Raw genomic sequence first — 16,129 nt, forward strand, 5'->3', positions numbered from 1 at the left:
AAGGTAATTCCAGCAGTGAGAGGCCGCGACCACCAAATCACAGACCACCTACTCGAAACAGACCCCACATTTAAGTAGAGGGAAGAACTGCACCTGCGGGCTAATTGGCATGAGAAGCCAGAGATATAACTGGGAAAGAGGGGTGTGAGTACTAATTGACAGAAAAGCCACGCAATTCGCAAACAACAAACGCTGATGTTTGTTCGCTGAAACGCACGAACAGCGCGGAGTTTCGCTGCCCGGGGAGCCGGCCCCGTCGGGGGCTCAGGGCAGCGCGGCGGACACGGCGCTGCCCCTCCCGTTGCCATGGCGGCCGGGCTGGGCGCTGGCCCCGCCCCGCCAGCCGCTCGCCACCGCCTCCCGAAGATGGCGGACGGCGGGGCAGCGCCCGCGCAGCGGGACGGGGACGGGGACGGGGACGGGGACGTGCCCGAGGCCGGGGCCGCGGCCAGGGCCGGGGCCGGGGCCGGGGCCGCCGGCGGCCGCAGGGATCGGCAGCCCCGGAGCAGCGGCCGCCCGCCTAGCGCCCGGGATTTGCAGGTGAGAGGGCGGCGGTGGGCGTCGCGCTGCCGGGGCGGGGCCGGGCGGGGCGGAGCGCCGCGTCCCCTCGGGGGCGCCCCAGGCCTTCCCTGGGGGTGCTTCAGGCCTTCCGTCGGGCCGCCCTGAGGGGAGTGGTCGGTGCGTGGGTTCCCTGCCGGGGCTGCCCCGGCGTGGGCTGTTTCCATCCTTCCGCCGCCCACGCCCCTTCTGAGGCTGGGATGGGAAGGATGCCCCGGGAAGAGCACTAGGCCCCTTGGGAAACGGTGGGTGGAACTGGGCGGGAACTCTTCAGGGAACTGGAGGGACTCTCTCGACACTTCAGTATCTGGGTTCTAACTGTGCTTGAAGTTATTTTGGCGCCATTGTATTTCCTAATTATTTGGTAGCAGTGTCTCCTCCCGCACAATGTCAGTCTCCGCAGGAGTGGTGTAAGACTAACGACAAGACCTTTTCCCAGGCGTACATGGGAACAGTGGAGTGTGATCACAAATGTAACTCAGCACTGGTATTTAAAGGCTTGATTACAAACCCTTTTAGCAGTATTCCTTTTTTGTGTGTGACTTTGACACTGCATGAAAGGTCAAAATATTTGGACAACAAACTGATTGGAAAACAGGTGAAATGTTTAGTAACTGAAAGTGCCTGTTTCATTTAATTGTACATAATTAACACAGAAAAATGGATATAGGTTTTTTTTTTTTACCTTGGTTACTATTTGTACTCTTCGTCTTGCAGAGATTAATTTTGCTACAATCATAGAATGATTTGGGTTGGAAGGGGCCTAAAGATCTACTTCCAACCCCTCTGCCATGTGCAGAGAACCTTCCACTAGACCAGGCTGCTCAGAGCCCCATCCAACATGGCCTTGAACACTGCCAGGGACGGGGCATCCACAAATTCTCTGGGAAACCCATTCTGGTACCTCACTTCCCTCTGAGTAAAGAATCTGTTCCTAACATCTAATTTAAATTTCTCCTCTTTTAATTTAAAACCATTCTGCCTTGTCCTATAACTATCTGCCTGTGTAAAAAGTCACTCTCTGTCTTTTTTTATAAGACCCCTTTAAGTGCTGAAAGGCCACACTGAGGTCTTACTGGAGCCTTCTCTTCTTCAATATTATTGTTGCATTGATCTCCAGTATTGCCTTATTACTGTTACAGTATATAACAGTAATAAAGTCTGTGTTGATATTTTTGGTTCATAAGATGTTAGTCAACTGCAGCAGACCGGCATTTTGGGTTGATTCTTACGGATAAAGTGCTAAAGCCCAAGGAAAGTACCCTTCTCGGTCAGAGTAGCTGACCATCCATCCATCCATCCCTGTACTTGATTTGTCGTGGCACTGTAAGAGATGCAATGTGAGGAATGCACGGAAGCCTGACCATGCCCTTTTATGCTTCCTCAGCATCCCTGAGTTTTTGGATTAGGGATGGTACAGGGTAGATATTTGCCCGTTCTGTTTAGTGTCTGCTCTTGGACATGTTGTTTGTGACTTACCCCATCAGCTTTACATATCTAAAAGGTATTTGCTTGTTTTCTCAGATAGAATGGGGGTCTTCAGTGGTTTTCTTGAGTTGTCTTTTTGCTCAGTTTAATTTTCTTAATGGGTATTATTCCTCAGCTCATATTTTTCCCTGCAGAAAATACCTCACAATAATATGGGGTTAATATTCTGTGTTTATAGCAGTGTGTTTTGAAGGACAGAGGATGTTCAATTTTACTTTAATGTGTATTCCTTCAACATAAAACTGCAATGAAATTGTAGCCTAGTACCTTTTCTGATGTGTATGATATCAGTTGCATAATGTGAACAAAATGGTGTGGGATGATTTGACAAACAAAGTATTCAGGACAAAAGTAAGATTGCTAAAAATGGCATGTTAGATGTCCCTTGCACAAGTTCCTAAAAATGAACTTGCCAGTGATATGGCAGCTTTTAGTGGATCTTTATGGAAAAGCTGTTGGGGTATTTGCAGTGATGTCTTGAATTCAAGCCAGCAAGGCTGAATTCATTCTTCATTCCAGTACAAGCTTATTTGAGTTACATTTTTTCAATTTCTATGTAAAATGTTTGTAATATTTATTATTTGCTGCCCAGTCTTATCAGAGGATTACGTAGCTGTTTTAGTTTGTTAACATTAATGAGCTGATGCTTAATATCTACCTGTGTATATACTCTGTGATTCTGAATCTAATACAGGCTAGTGAAGCAGTGTGAACAAGATGACAGCAGAGTACAGGTTGCAAGTCAGAATGGCATTTAAGCATTGTGTGGGGTTTTTTTCATAAAGCAGAAAGGAAGCTGAATTTTAGTCGAGGTTTCTCACATTGATGTTTCTAATTTTCTGGAGAGATGCACATTTCACATTAATTTTTGTGTTATTTCTGTTCAACATATAGTTCTAGAGTTGCAGACTTCTAAAAAGAGTTCTGTTTCCTACAGCTGGCCTTGGCAGAGTTATACGAAGATGAAGCTAAAAGGCAGTCATTGTGTTCTGACAAACCAACAGCTACAAAGATCAGTAACACAAAAGTATCACAGAGGTAAGACATGCTTTGTGCTTCAGAAAAGTGGGGATAGGTGCTATATTAGCTCACAAAACTTCATCATGCTTACTTTTTCCCCTCCTTGTATAAAAAGCAATCTAAAGCAGTTCCTAATCCAGAATTTTGAATTCCTGCGATAATGCATTGTCTGTCTTCTCAGAATGCTTTTTAAATTGTATTTATTTAAGAGCCTTTGTGATATATGGTATTCCAGGAATTCCAAAACACTTTAAACCCACTTCAGATAAGACTAAGATGCTGTAAGTGAAATGCAGTGTTACGCTTTGTTTACACAGACAGAATTTGGAAATTTGCTGTCGGAAAAATACTGAAGTTACTGGCTTCTTCAGAATTCAGCAGATAGTTGTTTGTGTGAAACTTGCAAGTGAGCTGCTTTCAGTGTTGCATTTTTGTCAGTACCTGATGAGACAGATAGTAATTTGGAAAATTATTAGTAGCTGCACTAGTAGGCAGCTATGGGATGACAGAAATAAGAAAGACTTCTTAATTAATTTGTCTGGGTTGGGCAGATGGAAGGAAAAACACATATCTATATGCAAATCCAGGTTTTGCTAGCCTGCAGTGTTTGCAGTTCACATAGCATTTGAAGATTCTGTGTAGTCTTGAATTTTTTATAAAGAAATTTTGCCAGTTTTTAATTAATTTTTTTAAGTCATGTGAAGAAGAGAAGTTTTTACATCATTACTGTCAGTGATGCCATAACAAGTCTTGTATTTGGCTTGTCTTTTAATTGCTGCTGCCAGTATGGATCTCTGTGTTAAAGGAGTAAAAGAAAAGATCATAGTCACCAGAATCATGCTTCAAGTACATCTCTAAATTCAGATCTCTTCAGGAAGAGAAATTTTAGTAAAGTGTGTGACACTTGGAAAATAATACCTGTTTTGGTGACTTTTTTTTTGTTGTTTTGGTGAAACCACTTCAGTTGACTAATCAGCTACATAGAACAAAGTTTACAAACAAATTAAGCAAACGGCTTCATTTGCAAATACATATCGTAAAGTTAAAACTTCCTACTCCCAACCAAAGGAAGTACCATTTCTCAAATACTTCAGTGTGATAGTTGATCAAACATGTGATCACATGAACAAACATGTGATCTTTGTTGGCAATCACACTGGAATCTGTCTGAGAGGAAGAGATGGCAGCTATGTATGGTGTCCAAAATGAGATTTTTATTGTAGTAGACTTCAGTTTGCTCTCAGATGAGCAGTGTATTAATTGTAAGGAAACATAATGCTGCTCTTGAAGTCACCTCCTCAGCTTGCCTTCCACAGTTACAGCTACAGAAGATGCCTCTGAGCCCTACTGTCATGTTGTGTGAGCTCCTTAGAGAAACTTACAACTGTGGGCACAGAAACACAAACCCCCTAAAACCTGCAGTGCAACACAGGAAGAAAATAAATTATTAAAACTAAGGTTAAAAGTGTTTCTACTGCACATGATCTAAGTCCATAATAATACATTTTTTTTCTGAGAAAATAATGAGAAGCAGATTTTTCACTGAGATACAGAATTACATTGTTTCATCAACACTGATACTTAAAAAAGAAATGGCTAGCTCTGCTACACTTTGATTTCAAAGGTATAGTAATCAGAAAAATTGCATAAATCTAAACTAGTGATCTACCATTACTCATGTAGCAGGCTGTAGGTACGTTGTCCCATGGTAGTTAGCTGCCTCATATACATCTTATATTAATGATTTTTATCAAGTCCTATAGGATAAGAGCATATATCTGCACAGCTTTCCTGGCATTGTGCAAGCTAACAACCCTGGATTCTGAAACAGTTGTTGAGCTTGCATATATCGTGTGTTATCTGTGGGACCACCAGTGGCGTAAAGCAGAATTCTGCATAACCTGTGCTAGAATAGAATAGTTGAGTTGGAATAGACCTGCAATGACCATCCAGTCCAGCTGTTACTGCAGGATGACTCTGCCATACATGTGCCCTTTCCTGCTTATTCATTGAGAAGCATTCATGGCTATGTACCGTGGCAAAAAAAAAAAAAAAAAAAGGATAAGACCAGAAAAACTAAAACAACTTGATATCCTTAGTTTCTGAAAAGGAATTAGTTTCAGAAGTTAGGTGTAAATTACTTAATAAAGTGTATGTACCAGTCATCTTCAAGCGTATTTTTTTATTCTCTTGGCAGTCTTAAACTGGATTCTCTTAGAAGGCTGAGAAAACCAGAGAGAAGCATGAGTGATGACAAAGAAAACCAAAGGTATTTTTAAACGAAAAAAAAAAAAAAATTTAACAATCGTGAGAGTGATTGGGGTTTTTGTCACATTCACACTTTGGTCCATCCTGTTTTTTTCAAAATGCATGTGAGCTAGGTCTGTCCTGCAAAGGGCTAGTAACTGCAGGGATGCCATGGGACTTGTTAGAGTAAGTGTTAGCAGTACACGGCCGTAGTAAAACTATTAGCAGAATCTGACTGTAGTGATGTAGGACCTGTAGATGCCTTAGCATGTGACTATGTGGTTGTAAAAATTGTAACTTACACTTGCACTCAAAAAATTTTTTGCCTTTTCTCAGTTATCCTGAGTTGTTCTTTGTATCTTTTGTTCAAATATTTGAGTACTTCCTTTCTTGAATGAATGACAATTATGAGAATTCTTGTTTCATCTCCTTACCATCATTCTTTTAAATCTAATAATTAAAGATTTTCCATATAAATGGCAGTTGAGATAATAAATATGGATTTATGTACAAAGGGAGATGTTACTAAGGGATTGACAGTTATGTGACATCATAAAAGCATTATGGTTGTAGAGTACCTTCATACCTAATACTGGTTTTTTGGTAACTGTAAAATATGGTGGAGTCAACACATTTTGAAGTCCTTAGCCTGAGAGACAGTTTCACATGGATTAATTGATTTACCTTGCTGGAAGTGGTTAAATGTAAATGTTGAGAAAAACAGGAAGCACTTATTAATTATTAATGTTTCCTGTAATCAAAGACAAAACACTCAGGTTTGCCAGATTATGTATTTATATACGGATTGTTTTACAGCATCTGTTCTGTTGGTATTTAGAGATTATAATGCCCTTCTCAGATCTTCATAATCAAACAGATACAGTTTTGAACTATTAAACTATTTTGAATTATTTGTAGTTTAACATTTCATCTTCAAGAGCTAGTAATGGGACTGTGGTGAAGAAAAGAACCCACAAATTAGCTTTCACAGCAGTTTCTGCAGGTTTTAAAATGCCTTGAAAGGTTAATTAGTTATTTAAAAATTTCAATTTCTGGTGTTGGCAGGAGTGGAAATATGCTAGATCTGTGAATTAAAAAATCAAATTGTGGCACTGGTCTGGTTTTCCAGAAAAAGTTTCATGTTTGTTCTGCCAAGGTGAGATTAGTTGTGACTCTATATTCTATCCAGCCCAGGCACAGTCCCATGCACAGGAGTTTTCCTGAGGAGATGTGCCTTTCTGTGAGGAGGTGACATCCACATAAGATGCACAGCTGCATCAGGACTGTGTTCACTTATAACATATGGCCCTGCTCTCTAACCTCTGGGGTCTGGTTGGTTATTAGTGAAATGTCTTTGGTGTAATGCTGCTTGGATTACTGAGAAGATCAGAACCAAATGGAAAATTTCTGTGATCAGAATGAAAGGGTTTTGTGCCAAATTTGTCTCTTTGTTAATTTTTTTTTCTTTTGATGGAAAGATAAAAATTATGCTTGTCATTTAAAGCATTGTTGTTTATGTACATTACTACTCTAAAGATTTTATTCAGGTGACTCAGAATATAGAGGATTACAGATTTCTGGGGCTTCCAGTAATCCGAGTAAAATTGTTGCTGAACTCTTCAAGGAAGCAAAAGAACATGGGGCTGTCCCTTTAGATGAAGCCTCAAGAGCATCTGGTGATTTCGGTAAAGCTAAGGTAAAAGTTAAAAGATGCTTTGATCTCTCTTTACATGAGTGTCTGTGAAACTCATCAAACCACATCAGAGCAAGTCCGCTTTTTTGTTGTTTTCAAATAGCAGAGGGTTTGTTCAGCACAGTTGTGTGTTATTGTCTGTGCTCCAATAGCTTGATCTAGAAAATAAACAGGGCAAGGACCAAACAATTTCAGAGGAAATCATTAGACATCATCACGAATTGGAATTATTTGCTTTGTTTTTAATTATAATTGATTACAAAAGAAACCAGTCTAAATTTGGATCCCAAATCAAAATCTCTTACCTGTAGAATTGCTCTAGAGGGTAGTGGTCAACAGTTCAGTGTCCAGATGGAGATGGTATCCATGTTGGGATCGGTGCTGCTCAATACCTTCATCAGTAGCACAGACAGTGGGATCAAGTGCACCCTCAGCAAGTTTGCAGACGACACTAGACTGAGTGTTGTGGTTGACGTGCCTGAGGGATGGGATGCCATCCAGGGGAACCTGGACAAGCTGGAGAAGTGGACACATGGGAACCTCATGAGGTCAACAAGACCAGGTGCAAAGTGCTGCGCCTGTATCAGGGCAACCCCCAGTGTCAATACAGGTTGAGACATGAACAGATTGAGAGCAGCTCTGTGGGGGTGGACCTGGGGTACTGGTGGATGAAAAGCTAGACACAACCCAGCAATGTGGACCCACAGCCTAGAAAGCCAAACATATCCTGGGCTGCATCACAAGAAACGTGGCCAGCAGGGTGAGGGAGGGGATTCTGCTGCTGTACTTCACTCTGGGTGTGAGACATCACCTGGAGTACTGCATCCAGCTCTGGTGTCCTCAGCACAAGAAGAACATGGACCTGTTAGAGTGACTCGCGAGGAAGGCCACAAAAATAATCAGAAACACAGAGCATCTCTCCTATGAGGACAGGCTGATTGCTCAGCCTGGAGAAGAGAAGACTGGGAAGATGTTACTGCAGCCTTCCAGTACTTAAAGGGGGCCTATAAGAAAGATGGGGGCAGACTTTTTAGTAGAGCCTGTGTTGATAGGACAAGGGGTAATGGTTTTAAACTCAGAGCGTAGATTCAGTCTAGATATAAGGAAGAAATTTTTTACAAGTGTAGTAAAGCACTGGATCAGGTTGCCCAGGGTGGTCATGGATGCCCCATCCCTGGAAACATTCAAAATCAGGTTGGATGGGGCTCTGAGCAATGTGTTCTAGTTGAAGATGTTCCTGCTTGTTGCAGGGGAGCAGTTGGTCTAGGTGACCTTAAAAGGTCTCTTCCAACCCAAACTATTCTTTGATTATGTTTGAAAAAGTGTACAGAATAGAAACTGAAATGCATCACACAAAGCTTGCATAGCCTGATTATGCTTACTAGGTATAATTTTCCACTTAGAAAATGCATGTCATAACAGAGTATTTGGTTTTTATCACAGGAGCAAGTTTGTGGATGCTTTTTTTTTGCACCTAGATAAGAATTTTAATAAACTGTTTCCGACAATTATTTCAATAAGCTTTTCTATATATTTTTTTCAGTCATTTTCTGGTGGTGGATATAGATTGGGTGACTCGTCACAAAAGCACTCTGAATACATATATGGAGAAAATCAAGATGTAAGTAAAATTCTGAATAGCAGAAAACAGAACCTCCAACAGATACCTGTTTAATCACATGCATGCCAGTATTACTTTAACTATGTCTATGAGCAAAAAATAATACCTAAATATTAGGTATGTTAAGTAGAAATTGTTAAAGTGTCTGAAGAGAACAGATGTTCATTGGATATCCCTAAGGCCTCCATTAAGGAATTGTCAGATGTAAATTACTTTGAAATTCTTAGCACACCTTCCTTTCAGTTACTTTCTACCAGGTGTTGTTCTGCATTCTCTTTGCTATGCTGACATTTTAATCCTCCTGGGAAATGATTCTTCTTGTGGCTCGCATAGTAGTCAGTCTCAAACTGGAGGACATTTTTGTGTTCTAGGAAAGGTGAAGTAGCATGTTAGAGGCCTTTTGTCATTGTCTGGCCTTTCTTTCCTATCAATTAAAAAGCAGAATGTGAGGAAGAGGGTGAGAAGAAACAAAGTTCTCTGCACTTTGACATTTTCGTGAATGGCTGGAGAAAGTGTTAAGCTCATTTAGAAGCAAACCCAAGAAATAAGTAAGGCCAAGAGTCGAGTAAGGATGTGGTTCTGGCTGGGTGGTGCTATCATGTCACCAGGAGCTGCTGCTTTCTACTCTACTAAGTAATCCTTCTACTCTCCAAGTAATAGACATCTGTACTCAGCCAGAAACCTGTTGCAGTGGGCTTACTGTAACTGGGAGCAGGGGTAGTTTTCTAAAGGAAGGCCAGTTTTACTGGCTAGGGAAGGGTAGTTATGCTGGACTTCAGGGCAGTTGCAAGGAAGAGGTTCAGGCTCTGAAGCTGAAAGGCTCTGGCTGGACCTTATATGTAGCAAAATAAGTAAGGAGGGAAGGAGGCTGGTTTCCTGGATTCCCAGCATTTGAACTGAAGGTAGCTAGTATCAAATTCATTGGAGCTCAGCATGTTATAATTTGAAGAGACAGTAGTTTTGGCAATATCAGCAGTAATTTGTAATTTTATGGGTTTATTTCTTGATTTATCAACAAAAATACATACCACTTTTAAAAGTAATTGGAATGCAGTCACTGTATCATACTTTATGTCATGGATAGGACATTAAGAGATTTTTTCCCCATGTGCAAAAGTGGTCTTGAAGTAGATAGTAGTTATTTACTTTTTTAAAAGAAATTTAACAATGACAGTTACAGTCCAGTGCTCTGTTCTTATTTTGTCATTTTCATTCTTGTTTGTGATCTGGTAAAAAATGCGTTAAGTGTAGATCAAGGCTTGTATAACTAATCTGTATGAAATTGTACTGCTTTGTTTGTCTGTCTTCACTTCTTTTTTATTTCGCTGTTTAAACCTCATAGGTTCAAATTTTGCTGAAACTATGGAGGAATGGCTTCAGTTTAGATGACGGCGAGTTGAGATCCTATTCAGACCCAATAAATGCTCAGTTTCTTGAGTCTGTTAAAAGAGGGTAAGTTAAAATGGCAACTTGTTTGATGTATGACTTTCAAGGGAAGTGAAGAAAAATGCTTTCTCCACATGTTTATAATTATTAAAAGCTCCAGACTTCTTCTCTGCCTGCATCCATAAAATGTATGCATGGGGTATTTAAAAATTTGGAATACTTTGGTTCCTCTGGTGGTTTAAGTCTGAATAGTACTTGTTACTGCAGCTTTTAGTTTCACATATTTTGTTTGCTCATTCTGTGTTTTGACTGTCAGTGTATTTTAGGTTTTGACTGTCAGCTCACTGATTTTTTTTTCCTTCCTTTACAATGTAATTGATTCATAAAACAATTAAGAGTGACTTTCAAACTAAACATACCATTAATATTGACTCATACTGTGTGTGTACATTTTGTATAATTTCATTTTGCAGTTCAGAATGTAATTGGGAAATCTTTTATCTTTTTAATTAAGGGAAATTCCTATGGAACTGCAGCGACTTGTTCATGGTGGCCAGGTTAATTTGGATATGGAAGATCACCAAGAACAAGAATATGTGAAGCCCAGACTGCGCTTCAAAGCTTTCAGTGGTGAAGGACAAAAACTTGGAAGGTGAAAAAAGCTAGATTTTCTATTCTGTGCTCTGTATTCATATCCTGTTTCATTCCTGTGACTGAAAATTTCAGACTACTTTGTCCAAAAGTGCATAATTTCTGTTCACCCAGATTGGTCAGAGTAAACAGTAATGTGACCTCAGCTCTGCCAATTGTCAGCTTTTTCACTTAACAATTATAGCCTTTGAAGCATCTTATCCAACTGACTTGATATTAACTGTTGAACTGTACATAATTCTAGGTTTCTAGGTCATCATTGCATTTATTCATATAATATAATATATTTGATTGCCCAAAAAAGGTATTACTGATGTGCTTCTTCAAGTAATTTAATTCAATAGATGATTCTTTACTGTTTCTAATCTATTTCCATCTTTTTAAAAAGGAGGAAGTATGCTCAGTAAAACTGAGAAGGGGGTAAACTCTTGTAGAGGTGAAATGGGGAACAATTGTATATGATAACTTCTTCACCTGAGTACTTGCCCATATTGTTGAAGAAAATAACTGGGCAAGAGAGGAGGTTTCACATATAAGACAATGTGCACCCAGTTGTATGGCATTTTTGTTTGTTTGGGTAGCTGATGAAGTCTCAGGTATGTAAGCAATAAAAGGAGGAGCCAAATGGTTATCTCTAATCAGAGCTATATTTATCTATACTAACTGTAAAACCTACCATATGCTCTGTGGTGGTTATCAATGTCTTGTTAATATCATTTGTGCTCCAAAAGGATGAGGGATGCTCAGAATCTGAAAGCAATTCCTAAAGCAGTTTGTGTCAGTTTAGTGCACTATAATGGTGTATGATTATTTTTGAATATGGTCCAAGAGATATATGAATCTTAGTATCAGAGGCTTTTGTCATTTCATGCTCTGTAAGCATAAACAAATACAGTTCTATTTGTACTTGGTTACCTATTTAAAATCATGCAAATATAATGATATCAGAATTATAAGGCAAATAAATATGAAATATTGCAATCATTGACAAGAAACCACAAAAGCATTATTTCTGTCTATTAGAAAAGCCATGTTTATACTTGGTTCAGATAACTTTGAGAGGATTTTCATTGCTCATTTGTATTAGCTGTACATGGTAGTTATTCAATGAAAAACAACTGAAAAATTCAGTTCTACTTTGAATCAATTAGTAACAACTGGTTTGTTTGGGGTTTTTTTTCCCAATCCTTTAGCCTTACACCTGAAATAGTCAGCACGCCTTCTTCCCCAGAGGAGGAGGAGAAATCCATTCTTAATGCACCTGTTCTGATTGATGATTCCATGCCAGCAACTAAAATTCAAATTAGATTAGCAGATGGAAGCCGATTAATACAAAGATTTAATCAAACACACAGGTAAATTGATTCTGCATCAATGCAGGTAACAGTAACTGTTTTGATAAGTTTGTGTTATGTCATTAAATGTGTATCAGCAAGACATCAAAAAGGGGGAAGTAGAGCTTCACTGAAATGTATAGCTCTGTGTCATTTCATTACATGGATATACTGATAAATTGACTGTCAAAGCAAAATTCTGTATATGAAAACACAAGATATTTGATAACTGCAAAGTCAGAACTTTCTATAACCAATTATGTCCAGTGATTTTTTTAAGGACACAGCACAAGCCATAACTGTTCTCAGGATGACTGAAATCTGGACAGCCCTACTATGCAGTCATCCCAACCCTGGGCCTTTCTTAGGAGGAGCAGATGGATGACTCAGAAAACACTGTGAAAACACTTTATTGCAAAGTGGTTTTGCAATAAAATATGGTGGAAATATATATTCCAAAATGTGGAATATAGTCCACACTTTGGGCAGAGAAATCCTGTGGCCTATAATCAAGAGCTCCAGCTTTCTACCTTGTTATACTTAAGAGCGTGGCTAAACATGACATGGGTTCTAAGTGTAGACTGCAGCCCATTTGCAGAAGGCTGTATAGACACAACATGTTTATTTGTAATTCCAGCATGTGGACTGGACATAATACTGAGAACCAACTTTTGTTTTGTTTTGGATGGTCAACTCTTAAGAATTGGCAATGTGGGAATTTGGTGGGGGTTTTAGATCTGTTAGTAGCTTGCTTGCTCTGATTAGAGCTTGCCACCAATTTTGTTGACATTGTTGGGGCAGTGCCACAAATGATGTTGGCCAACCCCATTTATTTACCTAAGAGGTTGATTTAGTACAAGGTTCTGCAAAGCTCTGCTTTCTACTACGTGGCTGAGAACTGTGGGCAGAGAGCAGAGATTTGGGCAGTAGTCCACCAACGCTTAAACAGAATTCAAGCCAGCCTTGATTTGAAATCTGCACCATTGTGTTAGAGCACAGGTGAAACTTGAATCCTGACTTGGAGGTGGTCTTAGCAGTTCCATGTTAATATTTTTACATGGGCAGTTCACCTGTTTCCTTCTTTTTCTTCTTGCTTAGAATAAGGACAATGTGTGGCTTCCTTCACCTGACAATATACACAGACAACGAGGCAATTTTAGCTGAGACACCAATAGGGAGGAAGATACAGCAATAATTTTTGATACTTTAGCAGACCTGATAACATAAGCTGATAGTACAGGCCCGGATCCTTTCCTCACAGCACCTCTGCAGAAGTGACTCAGAGAAACCTCAAGGCTCACTGGGAGCCTCTGTAGCCATGCTGTGTGTTCTTCTGTCTGCATGAAAGGGTAAAAGTGGTAACCTTGCCAGTAACATCTGTAAGCAAGGGTGTGTTGAGAGGAGCTTATTTTAATCATTATTAACTTTCTTTTAACTGTGAATCTTTTTAGTTATCCTTGACTTATGCATGATCAAAACCAGCTACTAAAGTGCATTGCTTATCTCAAAGGCCTTGAAGTCTGATAGAAAGCTGAAGTCCCTGCTTATTGGCTACAGTAAATCTGCCAACTTAGTAGTTACAAAAGATGTTCAAAGATTTATTCTTAGCTTAATGTCTTAGGGGAGAAACCTCAAATTTCAGATTTTTATCTCTAAAATACTATTTTCATCATCCATGTCTTATAAAATTAAATTATTACTGGTTTTGTTAACTATTGTTCAGAAGAGCCAAGTGAAAGAAGGGGAAACCTCTTGCTATTGAAGTGCATTAATAATTCCCCCCTGCTTTCTCTTCAGTGTGACCATATGTTTTAAGATTCCTCCTTCCATTAATAATTTCACCTTTTTGGAATATAGTAACATGATCTGACTCTTGGGTATGGTCTTGTGCAGGGCTGAGGGTTGGACTTGATGATCCTTATGGGTCCTTTCCAACTCAGCATATTATGTGATTCTGTGAATTAATAATGAAATTTTTGATAGTGATGGTGAAATTACTTGACTTTCTGGGTTAGGTATCAGTTTGTAATATATTCCATGTTACAAATTTCGTTTCTGTTATTTGAGAAAACAAGCAACATTCATTTTAATTTTTCAGGATGTTTTTTACAGGAATCAGAAAATTTTTGTAGGCTACAACCATTAGTCATCTGGATCAAATTGAAATGTGAAATCTAGGACTTACTAATGGTTTAGTCTGTTTGATGGTTTTGTGTTGTCTAATCATCTTAATGTACAGATATATATCAAAATGGAATCATACACAGTTTTCATGTCCATATCCTTTTCACAGGATTAAGCACATTCGAGATTTCATTATCCAGTCCCGTCCAGCCTTTGCAACAACTGATTTTGTTCTTGTGACTACCTTTCCAAATAAAGAGCTAACAGATGAAAGCCTGACACTACAAGAAGCAGATATACTTAACACTGTGATTCTTCAGCAATTAAAGTAATCTGATGGTTGTTGTACAATATAGGGAGCCTGCTGTATTGTCATACAATATGTTTCCAACAGATGAAAGAAAGGAAATATCAGTGTCTTTTTATTTCCTCATTTCCAGGGATCAGATTTTTGGATTTCATGTCTTCCAGCTATAACATATCTACCTTTTTTATTTTAATTCTCAACATTATTCAACCTTTTTTCAGTGTTAAAATTAAACTTTCATATGTTAGTATGTTTCAAACCACATCTTGTACTAAATGTGAAATGAGACAGGACTTTGAATAATTATTTTGAGAGGGGTGGGGAAAGGAGCATTTTGCTGAAGGGGACAGTATCTTTCATAGAGTTGGTAAGATTTGCACTATGGAAATGTTCTATGCTGCATTGACAAACAGCCATTTGAAAACTTAGACTGTAGGTTATGTTTACCTTCCAAATTGTATTAAGGTGTTCTTTTTAATAGGTTTACAGATAATTAATGCCCTAATGTAATTTTTGTATATTCTATTTGTAGTGTTTCATGGTGCAGTATAATATTTATATTCTAGTTTTTCTGTCATTTTCCTTGCATTGTTACTTGTATGAGTGAATCAGTCCAGGAGATGCAAACCTCAACTATTGCAGACTATAGTAGGTTGTTCTTACTGGTATTCTCGTTGTTCCACTTGTGATGAAAACAAATAAGAATTTCTTTCTTCTTGAAGTTAGAGAAATGTGAGAGACCACTGTGATCTGGGGAAATGATGTGATTTGGAGAAGGCCTGTGGTCACTTTGAATCTGTGTATGCGGTTGAAACCTGGGCAGCTACGTGATTCTTTGCACAGTTACTTAAATAACCCCAAACAAAAATACACCAAGGTGCACAAACACAGAACTTATCTGCTTTTGTGCGTGCCAGTGACAGCATAAACATGTTAATTGGTCATGTATTTTTGACCTGAATTTCAGGTCTTAATATTGGGAATTTTGGCCTAAGGCATTTTGTATTATTCAATGAGGGTTTGGTTGTACAGCTTTCAGTATTCTTGTTTGGAAGCTGTATAATTAAAGCCCTAAATCTTTGAAATTATATATTTTTTCAAATAACTTGCCTCAATACTGCAGTAAACAGGTAGGAGTTTTGTGTTGGGGGACAACTGTCCGCTGTGCTTTAGTAGTATACAGTTTTATAGTATTTGGAGATTTGTATCAGACAAGTGGATTACACTCAAATGGAAGCTAAATGGGCTGTTTCTCTTGTACTGATATATGTTTTAAAAATTGCTGTTTTCACTGATTATTTTTTTCTGAAAATATCAATATTTGTTTATTTATGCTGTTATAATTTCTCAGTATATTCTTACATTTTTACCTCAAAGTAGATATTTGACTGAGTAAATTTTAAACATGCAATTGTATTTGAAGTATTTTGTTTTGCAGTCTGAATATCTGCATGATTTTAATCATAATTCATTTCATGTGCTAAGTAAATAAAGTTTTATGTAAAAGACCACGGGCAAGACTTCTTGTTTTATTTCAAATTTATGTTGTGATGAAGTGGTGATTGTGTTGTGTGCTAAGTATCTAAGCCTAGACAGAAAGGAATGGACATATGCTACACATATATTTTAAAAAGTAACAATTCTCTGTATAAATGCAAGGCCAAAGTCAGTATTGTGATATTGATCTTGGGCAATCTGTG

At 38.8% G+C, this 16,129-nt stretch overlaps 1 protein-coding gene across 3 annotated transcripts; it reads left to right on the forward strand.

Annotated features, from left to right (window-relative positions):
• The first annotated feature begins 348 nt into the window (after nt 1–348).
• Nucleotides 349–15,938, forward strand: UBXN2B (UBX domain protein 2B). 3 transcript variants are annotated; one of them, XM_051771982.1, is made up of 10 exons: nt 349–540; nt 2,984–3,084; nt 5,264–5,335; nt 6,850–7,009; nt 8,550–8,627; nt 9,970–10,079; nt 10,528–10,665; nt 11,858–12,019; nt 12,841–12,842; nt 14,238–14,362. In XM_051771982.1, the coding sequence occupies exons 1-10, from the start codon at nt 367–369 to the stop codon at nt 14,360–14,362; spliced, it is 1,122 nt and encodes a 373-aa protein (XP_051627942.1). In that variant the 5' UTR covers nt 349–366. The 3 variants fall into 3 exon arrangements, with proteins under 3 accessions (XP_051627942.1, XP_051627931.1, XP_051627937.1); XM_051771971.1 differs by lacking the exon at nt 12,841–12,842 and having other exon boundaries at nt 14,292–15,938; XM_051771977.1 differs by lacking the exons at nt 349–540; nt 12,841–12,842 and adding an exon at nt 989–1,045 and having other exon boundaries at nt 14,292–15,935.
• The last annotated feature ends 191 nt before the right edge of the window (nt 15,939–16,129 follow it).

This window comes from Manacus candei, unplaced genomic scaffold (assembly GCF_025592945.1).
Source record: "Manacus candei isolate 608988 ecotype Guabito, Panama unplaced genomic scaffold, ASM2559294v1 h1tg000008l, whole genome shotgun sequence".
Classification (NCBI taxonomy): domain Eukaryota; kingdom Metazoa; phylum Chordata; class Aves; order Passeriformes; family Pipridae; genus Manacus; species Manacus candei.

Excerpts from the sequence above, each read along its gene's own strand:
- UBXN2B (XM_051771971.1), top strand. The coding sequence starts at position 367 with ATGGCGGACGGCGGGGCAGCGCCCGCGCAGCGGGACGGGGACGGGGAC. Across the intron at positions 5,336-6,849 it reads GATGACAAAGAAAACCAAAG|ATTTTATTCAGGTGACTCAG; the intron begins GTATTTTTAAAC and ends ACTACTCTAAAG. Across the intron at positions 7,010-8,549 it reads GTGATTTCGGTAAAGCTAAG|TCATTTTCTGGTGGTGGATA; the intron begins GTAAAAGTTAAA and ends TATTTTTTTCAG.